This window comes from Hesperophylax consimilis, chromosome 29, assembly GCF_061612785.1.
Source record: "Hesperophylax consimilis isolate HC1 chromosome 29, BYU_Hcon_1.0, whole genome shotgun sequence".
NCBI lineage: Eukaryota > Metazoa > Arthropoda > Insecta > Trichoptera > Limnephilidae > Hesperophylax > Hesperophylax consimilis.
The window spans coordinates 8,529,738-8,547,310 of NC_142864.1; the positions used below are offsets into that span (position 1 = coordinate 8,529,738).

The following is a 17,573-nucleotide window of genomic DNA, read 5'->3' on the forward strand; positions in this document are numbered from 1 at the left end:
TTCACCTCCTAACAATCTTGTGATCCTGGTAAATCCAAGTAAATCCTTGCTAGTTTCTCTCTGATCGAGGAGGCATAAAATTTATTTTAAATCTGTATACATCTTGGAAGCGGAAATTAACCCACTTCCCGACATCCGATCGAGTTGAAACTCGACAGATAAACTCGTTGTAAATGACAATGCATTATATCTTACTTTTAATGGCAATCATGCATACACGCGGACAAATACGCATTTCTCTTTTGATGACATTACAGCATAAGCAATAAATGTTGGCCTCATCCAAACGGGAATCGGCTCGGTTGCTCTTTCAGGAAAAATCATCGGACACCACTGTTTTTAAGATAATCGGGTACTTGAGTACACCTTTGGCATTGCTAATATTTAGAAATACTAATAAGGTGTCAGGTGAAAGTTAAACAGAAATCGCAGTGTGTATATTTATTAAGAAAATACATTTTATACGTAATATTGGTCTACAAAGATAAACATACAATAATGATCAACACTTCTAGCTAAAATACATTGTTATCAACTAATTCTACATCACAGGTCTATAATTAGATTATTAATTCATTTATGCATTTTTGGCCTAGAATATTATATATTTCTACATACGTCAACGGTGACCGAATAACTCAATATATTCATCACATTTCAGTTTGCAATGTTTTCTGTGTATTTCAAATGCCTTATATCTTATTTTTTTAATTTTCCATAAAACAAATACTGTTTTAGAAACTAAATAAAATTATCATATTAAATGTGAAAAATGTTGCCAAAAACGGACACCACAATTTTTTCTAATTTTTTACTCCAATCATAGAAAAATTGAGAGAAATCTATACTTCAAAAACACATTCTTTTACTTTGGAGAATTTTTATATAAACTGTAACTTCACTTTTATCTCGTTCATATAATAAAAAATAAGAAACAATTTTAATTTTTTTATATATTCAATAATATTGTTATTGGGTTTATAAAAAAAGTTTATTTTTAAACAAGTTCTGCTGTGTAATTATTATTACGCGTGACAGCTGTTTCACCCTCTGAAGGCATTATCAAACAATATTATTGAATATATAAAAAAATAAAATTAAAATGGAGTTCTACAAATTAAACTTGATAACAATAAACAATTTTTAATGTTAAACCGAATTTTACGAAAACTTCGCGAATTATGAATTATTCATTTTGGCTATTTTTTAGGATTTTATTAATGGATTCCAGTTGAGGCAAACTGGAAAGAATTATTATTTATCTTTCTAACTTTAAAAAATTACATATTTCCGCATGATAGAAAAAAATAAATAAAAATACTTTTATAAAATATGAAAAACCGGTCATATTTGACCTTAAAACGCTGGAGGGGAAAGCTAGGTTAAGGTTAACATGTTAGGTTATCATCGCTTTTAAGGCGATGCACTACGTCGTGTAATATTTTAATTTGAGCCGCTATCAACAACAACCCTTACGTAGATGGCGATAAGGTTTAAATTCACGCTTAACACCATCCGCCTTTTTTGATTTATGCAAGAAAAATACGTGGCCAAAAAGCTTTTATTTTATTTTGTCGATGTTCAGGATAATTTTTTTTTTCGATCATTTTATAAATAACTTAATTTGCCACATTATACAATAAAATCATAACAGAAAATGGGTTCGTAAGTAAGAGATTTTGAACTTTAAGGCAGTTTTCATAGGCCTTATACATTATTTTTTTCTGGGCTTATAAAAAGACTTATCTAAAAAATCCTCGATCATTTCAAAGGCCAGGATGTATTCTACTCGCAGTATTTATTTAAAGCATCTGAAACATTTCTAGGCGACCAAATTTTCAAACCAAAAACACATGATTTTAAATTACTACGTAGTGCATCGCCTTAATAATGATAATACCGAATTTTAGACAGGAATTTACCTAGTAGTCCCAGAGAGTAGGTCGTAAGTTACGTCATAATTATAATATATATTCTGTCTTTTTTGTTTTCATGCAAAACGTGAGAAAATTAAGATTTTTCATCGATGACCTCTCTACGACCTCTGTCTGAGGCTACTATACTTAAATAAATATAAGTTATTCTACTAGTACAAAAATATTCTAACATGCTCAACGTAACATAGCGATGCGCATAAATTAATATTTATTGCGAAACACTTAAAAAAAATTGATAAATTAAAAAAATGAGGAACATAAAAAAAGTAGAAAAAATTGTAAATTCGTAAAAAATACAAAAAAATAGGTAAATTAGTTTTTTAAGCTTTTTATCTTTCATAGGGAAAAATATGGGGTGGAGGGAAGGCTGGCAATTCGAAGGTTGCAGGTTCAAATACTGGCGTGCGCAAGTAAATTTTATTTTTATAATAATATTATACTTTTTATTTAATTAAATTTATTTAAAAATTATATATTTACGGCACGTTCCAATGCGGAAGATACTCTCAGTATCGCCCTGGTGTCAGACCATAATTCTGAATTAAAACATTGCTTAAAATGGCTTTAGCCATGTTTGATGACAAGATCTGAATAGCCAGGTATTTCCACACCTCCCTCTTCTCCATTTTATTCCCCTTCCCATTACCTTCAGCCACCGATTGGGAATGCCGTAGTCTCACAGGTTCCCGATGGTTGGGAGCAGTTGGGACTTTTATGCAATATTCATATTAAAAACAATAATAAAAAATTATGTACCTATATAAGTAAAACTTGTTTAATTTATAAAATTTAAACTATATTACTTTAATGATAATATATTTTTTAAATACTAATAACATTGATGCATTATATTTAGATGAGACACGAAGCGAAAAAATTAGTTCCCTTTTTTTACCTCAAATTGACCTCCAACGCTCTCAATAATTTGCGCGCCATTTGTAAAAAGAACCATTAACTCGTAAGCGGGTTTGATTTCCGCTCACTAAATGGTGATATTACAATGCGAGGTGCCTTGGTTTGTTCTCCTCGCTCTTTTGGGCTCAGTGTTCAAACCTCATTTCGTCATCTTAATAAAATAAATTCGTTTGCAAAATGTGGAACTTTGTTCATGGAACAAAGTCAATGAAAATTACATTAATACTTCTGCATGCAACGAACAAATCAAATATGTACTCAGAACAATAATTTTATTTTTTAAGATGAGCAAAATTAACCTAAATTAATGTCAATTAATTCCTACATAAGTATTTGGTAAGAGTTGTTTGAAAATGAGAATACATGATTCAATAATTGATGATTGTTTGCCAATAGGACAATTTTAATCACAGTTGCACTGTAACCTTAAAGGGAAGACTTTAATCTTTCCTTTAATTACTTTAAAATAACTTAAATAGTAGTAATACAAAATGTAATATAACATACTCATATGGTCTTTGATCAAAAAATGATAAGTGCACAAATTGTATGTTTGTAATAAGTACGTCATTCTACATTCACCATCAATAAAATATTAATCTCCGTGGACACTAAACAAAATTAACAAAATACCTTTTGCATCCTGTGATGTATGGCAATTAGGTTGAGTGTTAATCGATAGATGGCGGTAGTCATAACAGGTACTTGCGAGATTATATTATCAGAGAGCAAGCTCCTGGGGCGCAGAGAATTACCTACCCTCGGGTAACGAACAGTGTAGTTTAACCAGACCTTTTATTGTAACGTAAATAAAGCAATTATACTAAGAACCTTTTACTAATTTAAAGAGTTCCCAACAACCAAAGTCTGCATAAATAAAGACAGATAAAACACATCCAATCCTAGGAAACACTTCTTTGCAAAGAGAGTGATGGAAGCATGGAATAAACTTCCACAACATGTCTATCGCTACTTCTAATATAAACCAATGGATTGATTGGATTCTTATTTCGAGAAAAGAAGGATTAAATTATTTTGAAATTTAAAACAACTGAATGACTGTTATAAACTTATTGTAAAATCAGATTATGAGCGCATCAGCAGAATGCTCATTATAAAAGTAATGATTTAATTAAGTTTTATATTCTTTCGTTTTATACAATTATAATAACAAACCAACCAAACACGTCCACAGTTAATGCCGGCTGCATGAGAGCGAGTCATTTCTTTGGCTCGTTTTTGTGTAAAACTGCATGCGTGAGGAACGAGCTACGAATTCCTTCCTACATGCCTACCTTAACCCGCCTCACAATGTTGACAAATGGCAATATTTACCAATCATTTATGTACACATCACAGAAATATAATTTTTGCACTTATCACCTTTTGACTTAAACAACAAACATTATAATTAAAACCAATTTATCTAAGCAGATGTTTTTTGTTGTTCTCCATTTGGTCCATTCTCGCTTTTTGGTTTGGCCTTTTTCGATATGAAAGCTTCTTCAATCTCTTGAAGCGTTCTGCCCCTGGTCTCCGGGAGGAAGAAGTACATTGTGATAGTTCCCAGAAGAGCTACCACTCCGTAACTCAGGAACGTTCCTTCTACGCCAAGTCCGGTGAACATGGCAGGAGCCAGTTTGACCACGATGAAGAAAGCGACAAAGCACATGCAGGTGCAAATACCCGAGCCAATTCCTCGCAAGTCAACAGGGAAGACTTCCCCAGTCATCACCCAAGGCAACGGAGTTATACCTGCAGTTGTAGCAACGATATACCCAATCAAAAACATCAAAGGTACCCAAGAGATGTTGGCATATTCAGTATAACTGTTGGCCGTTACGTATCTGAATGTAGCTAGTCCAATAAGAGAAATTACTGTAAAAGCACCGCTTGTGATTGCAAGTGGACGTCTCCCAACAGTTCTTAAAAGGATGCAAGCAATCATTGATACAACGAGCCTTACAACATCAATGATCAACATGGCTGCATACTCATTGAATCCATCTCCAAGCGTTGACTTCATGATTGAAACAGAGTAAAAAGCAATAGCGTTGACTCCAGAAAACTGTAGCGTGAAGAAGAAAGCAATCATAATCAAAAGAGGCTTGATAAACTCTGGTCGTTTAAACGTTTCTTTTAAATTTTTCAATTTTTGCATGCTGAAAAACTTTACCGGTAGTCTTGTTTGCATTTGTAATGCTGCTTCCGCTTGTTTCTTAAGCATAGCATCTAGTTCTTCCATGGATTTAATGTCAGACCCCCTCAACCATTTAAACGACTTAATAGCCTTTTCTGTTTTGCCTTTAGACGCCAACCAAGAAGGACTCTCAGGAACAAAACTCATGATCAGATAGCTTACAAATGGAATAGCAGAACTTATAGCCGCAGTGAGCTGCCAATGACAAAATGTGCCAATGATATGAACGAGTAACAATCCAGAAGATATGGCGAGCGATATCCCAGCAAGTAAGAAGCCTCTGTATTTCGGATCGGAGATTTCGCCAATGTAGATGGATCCTACTGGTCCGAGGAGCCCCACGCATAGTCCAGTGAGGAATCTTCCTACCAGGAGTTGTGGTAGGCTAGGGGCTGTTGCAATGAGGACCCAGCCGATGACGAAGGGTACCGCGAGGAGCTGGTGGGTGAGACGTCTTCCACAAGGCTCCATGATGAGTCCTGAGATGATGCAGCCGGAGAACATGGGGAGGGCGGCCATGGAAGCTGGAAAAAATATTTAATGAAAAAATATGTACTGTAAAAGAATTAATAATTTGACTAATGTGGCCTGTGAAACTACCCAAATAGCGATATTTCAGATTATATGCAATTTTAAAAGGTCAAAATATGCTGTATCTGCATTGATAGTACCTAATATACGAGGAAGGATTTTAACCAGCGATTCCTGGGCATATTTGGAGTAAAAACGTAGATGTCATTTTGCTGTTTTTTACGGAAATAGTTTTGCAGTAAACCCAAGGACTTGGTTAGTCGATTGCATTTCGATGTTTCAAAGTCACTGACGTTTTTTTTGTAAAATATTCATAAAATCCGCCCACATTTTTGTGGTATAAATAATACTGTTTTAAAGCAAACTGATAAAAGTAACTTATTTTGTGTTTTACTTTTCGAATGTTAATTAAATATTAGCATAACTTCTCCAAGGGCAAGTTAAATTAAAAAAACAAGAGATTGTACATATGTTGTTTACATAATTCAAAGTCATTCAAACAAAAACATAACTGCTATTTTAAAATCTATTCATTTTATATGTAAATTTTTTTCGGAAGTTCGTGAATTTCGACTGTCTATTCGAAAGCCTATAATAATAATAATAACGTAGCATTTATATAGCGCAGTTTAGTGTCATTTCAATTCAAGTGTGCATGTTATACTTAGACAAAATAATATGCAAAAGAAAATTTTGAGCAATGGATTTTTAAATAACCGTGTTTCAGAGTGGTTTTTATTATTATTATTTAACTTATTTTTCTTTCAAATTTTAAAGAAAACAAACCATTAGAATTTTTTTCTTCAGTTTCAAGTAATCTATCTGTTTATCTTCTATATAAATAAAATACAGTAGTTGAATGTGACCGAAGTGGGATTTATGATTTATTTGGGTCGAATGAGCTCAGTGGTTAAGCAATGCTCCACAATCCCTCTAACAATATCTATAATATATATATACTCTGCGGTCGTGGACTTCGATTCTCGACGAAGTCATTCCACTCGAACAACGAGTGGTTCGACCCACACGTTGTTCGAGTGGAACGACTTTTGATGTTTGGCGTATGTTATTAGTATTATGTACCTTCGACGAGACTCAAGAATAAGAATTTCGACCAATATATGTACTTTCGACAGCGATTGTAAGCGGTCTGGATTGGAGAATCGATACACTGAGTCGCTAATATTGTCTTCAATGATTAAATATTAATATTCTATTTTATTTCAGTGCTTTAGATTAGCATCTCGGGTAACGCCAGGAATATAAATTTACTAAAATTAAATAGACTTCAATAAATAATTATAACGACGGTAATTGAACCCGTGCCTTCTTCAGCTATGTCGGCTTATAAAACGCCAAATATTTCAATATGTAGTAGTACCTTAATCAACAATTACTGCTTATTAAAATTCAATATATACTAGTACATATTGAATTATTTGTCGGGTTGGAAATAAGCCGACAAAGCTCAGTGGTCCAGAGCACCTGACCGGACATCAGAAGGTGTGGGTTCAATTCCCGTTGGCGTCATTTATTTTACTCGGGAGATATTTTCAATTTGTATTTATATTTGGAAATTCATATGTCATACGGCATATATTCTTGTCTAGTAATGTGTAATTTCGATCACCTAAGAAATTCTAAAAAAAGTACTATAGGATTCATTTGTCTTATACTGATTTATAAATGTGGAAATTCTAACTAGGTATACAATTGTAAATGTTCTCCAAAATGCCGTGGAAAGAATCTCAGACTTGTGATGTCACGAAAGAAACCATTAATCTGTTCTGAATGCAATTACTAATGTTATCCAAATTGACCCTGGTAATAAATTACATCTTTGCGATTCTTTTAAGGATAAAGAAACCATCCTGTCACTTCGAATGCAATCAACAATGTTCTCAAAATTTGTTTTGACAGCATCGCCATTCCATTGTAAGAATATTATGTACTAAATACACAATTTGGCTGTCCTGAAACGGGAATCCTTCCCAGTTGGACAGACAAAGGTTCATTTTGTTTTGTATTGTTTGCAATTTATGTATATAAAATAAATAAAATAAATTTCAGGCGACTAATTATTGCTTATAATTATTTGTTATCCTTTATGCCAGTGCTCCGCAACCGGTGTGCCGTGGCACACTGGTGTGCCGTGAGTCGGACACAGGTGTGCCGCGGTCAAATTCAATGTATTTCACATTTTACAATATATCATTACGTATTTAATACACAATGACAAAATATTTTTCATAATATTTTTCTATTTTTCACTGTCTGCAGATACTGTTAAAAGACGTATTCACAATATATTAGAAACACTAATTAGAAAACTGTTATTGGCTGAAAAATTTGCACTTAAGATCAACGAAACAACCGATATTAAAAATAAATAAAAAAACAGTTTATAGCTATTGTACTTTTCGCTGACGAACTTTATTTATTTTGTAAGGAGGTTCCAGAGCGAACTACCGGTGAAGAATTTTTTCAAGTAACCGATGATTTCTTCAAAATATTTAATATTAAATGGAGCAATTGCATTGCTGTTTGCACGGATGGCGCTGCGGCAAACAGCGGTAAAAAGGGTTTTGTCTCTTGTGTAAACAAAAAAATCCAACGTTACAATTTACACACTGCTGCATACATCGAGAAGCATTGATGGTCAAAAATTTACTGAATGAGGAACTTTTGAACACGATGAATGAATGCATTAAAATCGTAAACATAATTAAATCAAGTGCCCTAAACTCGCAAAACTTTGGTATACTCTGTGCAGAAATGAGAGCCGAATATGAATCCTTATTGTTTTATACTGAAATTCGTTGGCTATCCCGAGGCAAAGTTTTGGCTAGATTGTTTGAGCTTCGTCACGAGGTATGTGAGTTTCTTTTTAATCAAAATATGCCCAAACTATATCAGCACCTCGATGATAATTACTGGATAGCCAAACTTGCATACATGGCTGATATATTCGAGCATTTGAATGAAATTAATAACGAACTTTGGCAGAAAGAGTTGCAAAAAGGATGTTTGGAAATGTACCAAAGGATCAACCACAGTAAAATTGAAAACAAACAATTAACTGTGGATCTGGCCCAACAACATTTAAGTATGCTTCAGCAGAAATTTGATCAATATTTTTATTCCATTAATATGGAACAATACGATTGGATTCGATATCCTTATGCAACCAATGCAATATATTCTACGGAAGCACTGCCTCTGCAAATTCGAGTGGAATTTACAGATTCAAATAATGACATGACATTAAAACTTCACCTCTACCAAGATCAATTAGATGTTTTCTGGATTTACGTTAAAAAAGAATATCCTCACATTTCCGTCAAAGCATTCTTAACACTACTTCCATTTTCAACGACATATTTATGAGAGCAAAGTTTTTCAATGCTTGTATTAATTAAAAATGATAAGTGGTCATGTTTAAAAGGTCTTGACCAAGAACTTCGGATTGCGTTGTCAAAAATCGAGCCGAATATAAAACTTTTGTGTTCATTGAAACAAGCGCAGGTTAATTTAACAATTAATCGCTCATTGATTTATTATTATTTTATAATAATTATTAAGATTGCGTAAAAATAAATATGTTAAAGTTATATGTATATATGTATACTTTTCAAATAAAAAACAAGAAATTATTGTAAAATTTGTGTATCAATTTCACATCTATATATTTTAGCTTTTGGTGTGCCGCGGAATTCTAGGAAGAAATTTGGTGTGTCGTAGGTGAGAAAAGGTTGCGGAGCACTGCTTTATGCCATGCATAAAACCTTGTCTTATAAACATTTGTTTTTCATTTAAAAAAATTTCAACAGTTTGTAAAGGTTGAAGGACTATAATTAATACGCATTTACAATTTATAACAATTATGAATTAACACTGAAATAAAAATAAAGTCGATGATATAGCCATGAATTTAGTATTCACGTACTCGTAATTTAAAATAAATATCAAGGTTGGTGTTAATTTTACGATTGTAGCAAGCCCAAAACTACGCCATTTAATAAGTACAGTACTAGATTATTACATTAAGGATGTTTCCGAATGCATTTAAAAACTAAAGGCTTGCGTTATGTTGGTTTAAGGAATTTACACTAATCGAATTATGAAATTAATGATTCGGTTTATTCATACTTGTTTAGGAATCGAACCAGCCACTCTCCGACTCAAAGGCAACTACTTAGACCATTACATGGTACACATGAACATATGTTTTTTGATCCACATTAATATACGTTTTTTTTATCGTCACGAATAAATGTTTTTAGGTCCACATGAACATATGTGTTTTGGTACACATGAAATTATTTTTGGTCGACATGAACATATGTTTTTTTGGCATGAACATATGTTTTTTGTTTTAATTATCATGTTTTTTGAAGTAAATGAACATATGTTTTTTTGTTCTGCATGAAGATATGTTTCTTGGTCTGCATGAATATATGTTTTTGTTCTGCTTGAAGATATGTTTTTTGGTCTGCATGAATATATGTTTTTATGGTCTTGCTGAACATATGTTTTTGGTTCAGTATGAATATATGTTTTCTGGTATGCATGAACATATGTTTTGGTCTACGTGAATATAGAAGACGTGACCAAAAAGGTTGCGAGAAAGCATCTCAGCGCCTCTTGTATGCCCGGTATATCAGTTGGTCCGCATCCTCGCTATGTGCGGCATTCCTTGCTCAAATTTAAATGGACAAAATCGAACTTGGTAAGCCGCAGAATAGTTCCCTTTTCAGACGCCGAGGCGCTAGCAGTAACAAATTACAAATATGACGTTTGCCTGAGTAATTACGTATCTCAACGAAATTTTCTTAAATTACCTAATTTTATCAGTATGGACTATTATATTCATAGAGCGATGAGGAATGTTGATGTTCATGAAGCTACAAGCCAAAAATGAGTATTCTTGCTATACCTTATATTGTAGGTAATAGGCATTAAAATCGCTTGACAAACGGAGTCTAGAAACGTTCGATTTCAAGCACAAAACTGGTTTTTATTTATTTTGTAAGTAATTTTATAATAAAGCAAAAAAGTTAATCAAGTGAAACTGTAACAGATAATCTTAGCTATAATACTGTATTTTTTAAAGTTGTTTCTGTTATGCGTTCATACATTTCTATTGAAAAAAAATATTTTTTAGTAGTTTACATTTATATTTTTACTGAGAAATTTATTTTTTTATTTGTATTCTACTCAAGCGAAACGATAGGAAAATCTTTAATTTATCTAAATCATATTTTTTTGGAATTCATAACGTACACTAATTCGTTATAAAGATTAATCAAAATAGTGATTTGGCATTAAGATTCGCCTTAATTGATAATCAATCTATAATAGAAAAATAGTCTGATGAGGGTATTGTAAAAGGGATTTTTCAACGTCAGGACAGTGTTTTCAGCGGTTTGTTCGTCATAATTTCATAAATAGTGCGTTGACTCCGGCAAAACAAATACCATTTAAAATTAGTAACCTCGCGTATGAAGAATGGGCTTTATTAACTCGTAAATTTAACCCGCCTGAAACATTTGACGATTTGAAATCTCTTGATATCCAGATGACAGTATAGAGCATGGATATACCACTACACAGACATTGATTTGGTTTAACGTTGAAAAAAGAAACACATTCCTCTATTAAAATCATAGACTATAGTCTAATATTGCTGATATCTAGACTTACGACCTATACACGGATCATGTTCCAACCAAGCCAAGCTTAAAATCAACTAATATGCCGGGCCACAATGCTCTCAATTTTTTTTTCAAATTTCCCGAAGTCTATAATAATAATAATAACATGGGATTTATAAAGCGCAGTTTAGTGTCATTTCACTTCAAGTGCGCTTAACTATAACTTAAAAACGGTTATTCAGTATTAGTGGTCATGTTATTAAAATTATTCCTACAGTGTGCCTTACCTAATACAGATCTAATATTATAACACTAAATACAATGTTTATATAAAGTGATGAAAAAACTTAGAATAACAATAACAGCAGGACAGGGCAAAACAAGAATATTAAAACTAAAACATAATATAAAACAGAAGGCAGTTTGTGCTCAGAAATGAGAATTTTCTGAGCAGACATTTTAAAAAGGTACAATAAGGAGGCAGCCGAAACCAAACAATTACAGGAAATTTTAGAAAATGGCTTTTTATAAAATATTGAAAAGAAGTTAAGATTTATGAAATAATCTTGTTTTTAAAGCCCGTTTAAATTCAGCCAAATTCTGGAGATTAGTAAGAGCTGAGGGAAGTCTATTCGAGATGAGCGGGCCTGTTACACTAAAAGAGCGATCATAGTAAACGGTTCGATTTGACCTAGAAAGTTCGATTAGACGATTAATTATTATCTTTACTAATGGCAACTATCTGTATGAAAACGTAAGTATGAAAAAAATATGATGTAAAAAGATATTTTTCATATGGGTCCCGATATAGTTTCCATATGTGGATCAGTGTGAAAAAAAACATCGTGTAAATAGCTCATTAGTTGTTGGGAAGTAAGAGCTTCACATGTGCACTCATAGAGGGCAGTGCATAGAGCTTGCGTGGAAGTCCGCAAGATGGCAGCCAGTGGCCAGTAGTCGCCAGGGCCAGTGAGAATGCTCCCAGACAAACTTACTGTTCTCAGCTCTCAATTAGCCAGCTTCTAGTTAGGTCGACTATCGAGTCACCATTGTAATACGCGAAGTATTAATAAATCCCTGATTTATCACAAAGAACCATTTATTTATAATCTCCTTCCACGACGAGTTGGAGAACTGTTTGTGGGAACACAACAATAGTCATTACAACTACTTGTCCTACGGAACTTAGTGATAGCTTACCTATCCAAGAAGAGGTCTCCACCGTCAGAGGTATGGGGCTGTCAGGCATGCCAAGCTGCGGCAGAAGCGTTGCGGAGTACCCCGAGGTCATACCAGCTGAGAGGGTCGCTATGATGGAACCGGAAGCAGCGAGGGCCTGTTACAACATAAACACCATCATTAATTCATCCACAAAGCCTTCATCAGGTACATCTTCACTTACGCAGCCTCAATTTGGGGAATGCAGCTCCATTTCAATGAAAAAAAAACTAATTTCAACAAACATAACCTATCATTAATAGACCGTTAGACAGGCGTACAAAAAACCTCCGACGGTTTACACAAGCTTTTGACAAAAACACCACAAATACCAGGCAAGATAAACATTCAACAATATATTCTAACATTTTATATCGCAAATACATACGTAATACACAATACACGCATCATATATATATATATATATATATTGTCCTCTTCCCGTATTATGTTGATCCAGTAAGAAGTTGTTAGACTAAGTTGATCCACCTTTAACACCATATAACTTGGCTATTATGGAATACATCTGAATGAATTGACAACAGTGGTACAATAATTATCACTGTTGCCAGTTTGCCAGAAAAACCATTTGATATACTGTTAGTAAAATTTTCAAAATTTGTATGGAAATCGGATGCATAATTTATGTTGATCTACCCAAATTGGCATACTTATGTTGATCTCATATATATTGATCTTTTCCCGTAGTATGTTGATCTACCCAAATTGGCATACTTATGTTGATCTCATATATATTGATCTATTCCCGTAGTATGTTGATCCAGGTAAGAAGTTATTAGACAAAGTTGATCTGTGTCCCTATATATGGTTTTACTAAATGAACCAATCAAGGGGCAATCGGTGGACTGTTCATCACAAGGTTTTATGTGATTCCGTAATCTTTTGTGATATTGAACTCAAAGTATTAGTCTCTAGAGTCGAATATCGCATGAAATGACTGTGAAATGGTACCGTTTCAAATCAAAATGACGTGTGTTGCTTGAATTGTTTATAAGAAATGTATGCGTATTTAGATCGAAACGAAAATTTCGCAAAAACAAATCCATAAAAAAATCATAACTTAGCAGGGGTACACGGGTTCATAGGGTGAGGTTTGTCTAGGTCCTGGCGGCGGATGCGTTTTCCCATCTACTGCGTGGCGGGCCGGATCGAAATAAACTGGTTGAGGGATACCTTTCGACCATAAAAATCCAAAATGGCGGCAAAAGGAATAATGTTATGTAGGAAATTTTTAACCTGTATCTTTTACCATCTCTCCTGATTACGCTTCGTGACTTAGTAGGGGAGGCCGGGTTCTTGGTTATAATGGGTAATTAATGGATGATTGGACGCGGTTGGAGCTAACTAAAAACTGTCTATTAGTATAGCACTGCACATGTCATCCATAAACTGTGAAACAAATCAGCCTCTCGTTGGGTGGTCATGTTAAATGAATGTTATTCACTGATGTATTAATCATTATCTGATTATAATACTGAACCAATATTTCTATTTTCATTATAAAAAAAAATGAATATCGCACCAGAGTCCCAACTGCTACCGTCTGGAGCCAGTGAGACTATGGCATCCCCAATTGGGGTTGTTGTGAGACTGAAGATATTGTGAACCTCGAAGGAGATGACGGGGAGAAAGTTGGGAGAGTACCTGGCTATTCAGATCTAGTTGCCAAACACTAATTGTAAAATAATACAAATTTATTTTAGTAAAATTTATTTGATCCCGCGACCTTCGGATTGCTAGTCGATAGCCTTACCCCTCGATAACGGAGGCCGTCATTTAGGTACGTTTTAAATTATGTTTTACATTTGAAAGTAGAAGTTTATCACAATTTGGGAGGAGGGTATGTGTACCGCCGCCCCGGGAACCATTTATTTGATAACCCACACTTCTGCCATAGGTCTCCCCAAGTTGTTTGATATGTTTGGTGACTTATCAGGAGTGCCCGAGTTTATGGGGTGAGGTATGTGAGGGGCTTGGCGGCGGATGCGCCTGCCTAATAACTGCGTGGTGGGCCGGATCGATTAGTCCTCTTTCAACGCATCGCCTTGCAACGCAGTAGGAGAGTTAGATTCTTATGTATATCACTCGAACACACTGAACCCCAGATTACTACCCACCCATCAAACCTATTTACTTCCCAGAACTCACTCTCCTTCCTTTCCTTCAAAATTCCCCAAGCACAGCATTCACAAAGATGACATAGGCCCTGAGGGTTACGATTTTCCTCAGGACCTCCTGTGTGGATATGATGTAAAAAATATAAGAAATAAACAACAATCTCGCTAAACGTTGGCGGTGACCTATGGTAGCGGTGTTGGTTATCTAATAAATGGTTCCCGGGGCGGCGGTACACATAATTGTAATAGTTCTCGAGGGCTCTGATGTACAGAGATTATGGCTCCTGTTGATTGACGATCATATACTAAAATATCGTTGGTTGGAATCGTAGCTTGAAATGACTTTAGCCATGTTTAGTAATAAACAAATTAGAATAAATTTTTTAGCAATCATAATTTAAAATTTGAAAAATTTAATTCTCACCAATCTAATCGCCGCAATTTTAATAGTCACATATTATGGATATTACGCTTTCTTCTTCTTCTTCTTCCTAGCACTATCCCAACTCATTGCCTAGGTAGGCTGTTGGGGTCGGCTCTTCTCGTTCTCAGGTTATATCTTCTTCGGTTCTGAGTGTCGCTTTCATCTAGGCCGTTTCTTTGTTTCAACTTAATCATTACTTCGCTTTGTTTCAACTTAATCATTACAAGAAACTTACGTCGGGAGAAATGGTAAAAGATACATTAAAATAAAATTTTATTCAATCAATGTTCAAAATTTCTCTTATAAAATGACTAAGACAAATCTCACCCCATGAACCCGGGCACCCCTGCTAAGTCACGAAACGTAGTAAATGATGCATTAAAGTTACATTTTTGTTTAATCAAGTTCAAAAGATTTTGTTGATCTCATATATATTGATCTATTCCCGTAGTATGTTGAATGTTGATCCAGGTAAGAAGTTATTAGACAAAGTTGATCTGTGTCCCTATATATGGTTTTACTAAATGAACCAATCAAGGGGGCAATCGGTGGACTGTTCATCACAAGGTTTTATGTGATTCCGTAATCTTTTGTGATATTGAACTCAAAGTATTAGTCTCTAGAGTCGAATATCGCATGAAATGACTGTGAGATGGTACCGTTTCAAATCAAAATGACGTGTGTTTCTTGAATTTTTTATAAGAAATGTACCTAGGTATAAATCCATAAAAAAATCATAACTTAGCAGGGGTACACGGGTTCATAGGGGGAGGTTTGTCTAAGTCCTGGCGGCGGATGCGTTTGCCCATCTACTGCGTGGCGGGCCGGATCGAAAGAAACTGGTTGAGGGATACCTTTCGACCATAAAAATCCAAAATGGCGGCAAAAGGAATAATGTTATGTAGGAAATTTTGAACCTGTATCTTTTACCATCTCTCCTGATTACGCTTCGTGACTTAGTAGGGGAGGCCGGGTTCTTGGTTATAATGGGTAATTAATGGATGATTGGACGCGGTTGGAGCTAACTAAAAACTGTCCAAAGAAGCGAAGCTAGCAGTCCACAATGGAGTGCTGGTACCTACCCTAATATACGGAAGTGAGGCATGGAACTGGCAGAAGAAGGCTGAAAGAAGACTGAATACTGTAGAAATGAGATCCCTGAGGCATATGTACGGTAAAATCATGTATGACAAAATGTGCGTATGCTGTGTCTATTCTACAGATATTTTATTAGAGCCTGTTAAAAGGAGCTAGCAGCATTGATCCCCGGTGCACCGAGCACGTGCTTGATACTCGACGGACCGAGCGGAATACACGTTCACAGTTAAGTTGATGTTATCTATACATATATGAACGGGTCGTTTCTCCGACTCGTTTTATCGTAAGTCGGCTCGCATGTGGAACGAGCTATCAATATAATCCGGGCCTCTTTAAGACCCGCATTAATAAATTCATTCCTACAGCCCCTACCTTAACCCGCCTCATAACGCTGCCCAACCGGTTGGCGACATAGTTTCTATGTATTTAACGTGTAAAGACAGGGGCGCTCTAGTGAGAGGTGTCACATAAAAAAATCATACCGCCGAATTTGAATATGGAGACTTAAAAAAACTTCCGTCTGGAGCCAGTGAGACTATGGCATCCTCAAAGGAGACCTCAAAGGAGATGACGAGGAGGAAGGTGGGAGAGTACCTGGCTATTCAGATATAACCAAACACTAATTGTAAAATAGTGCAAATTAATTTTAATAAAATTTATTTGGACCCGCGACCTACGGATTGCTAGTCGAGAGCCACCTCAAGTAGTTTGATATGTTTGGTGACTTAGCAGGAGTGCCCGGGTTTATGGGGTGAGGTTTGTTCGGTTCTTGGCGGCAGATGCGCTTGCCTACCAAATGCGTGGTGGGCCGGATCGATTAATCCTCTTTCAACGCATCGCCTTGCAACGCAGTAGGAGAGTTGGAATCTTATGTTTATCACTCGAACACACTGACCCCCAGAATACTACCCACCCATCCATACCTATTTCCTTCCCAGAACTCACTGACCTTCCTTTCTTTCAAAATACCCCCAACACAGCATTCACAAAGATGACATAGGCCTTGAGGGTTACGATTTTCCTTAGGGCCTCCTGTGTGGAGACGATGTAAAAAAATACAAAAAATAAACAACTATCTCGCTAAAACGTTGGCGGTGACTAATGGTAGGTGTATTGGTTATCTAATATATTGGCTCCCGGGGCGGGGGTACACATAATTGTAATAATTCTCGAGGGCTCTGATGTACAGACATTATGGCTCCTGTTGATTGACGAACATATACTAAAACATCGTTGGTTGGAATCGGTGCTTTAAATGACTTTAGCCATGTTTAGTAAAAAACAAATTGGAATAAATTTTTCAGCAATTTCAATTTAAAATTTGAAAAATTAAATTCTCACCAATCTAATCACCGCAATTTTAATAGGCACATATTATGGATATTACGCTTTGTTTCAACTTAATCATTACAAGAAACTTACGTCGGGAGAGATGGTAAAAGATACATTAAAATAAAA

General features: G+C 35.0%; 1 protein-coding gene across 1 annotated transcript in view; it reads right to left on the reverse strand.

The window, feature by feature from the left end:
* Window positions 1–3,424: 3,424 nt before the first annotated feature.
* Window positions 3,425–17,573, reverse strand: part of LOC149409851 (facilitated trehalose transporter Tret1-2 homolog) — a 59,422-nt gene continuing 45,273 nt past the window's right edge. Inside the window, exons 3-4 of the mRNA XM_089649042.1 lie at window positions 12,438–12,573; window positions 3,425–5,576 (exon numbers count right to left, since the gene is read on the reverse strand). Coding sequence (XP_089505168.1) covers window positions 4,279–5,576; window positions 12,438–12,573 — 1,434 coding nt within the window. The 3' untranslated portion in view covers window positions 3,425–4,278. The remainder of the gene's footprint in view (window positions 5,577–12,437; window positions 12,574–17,573) is intronic.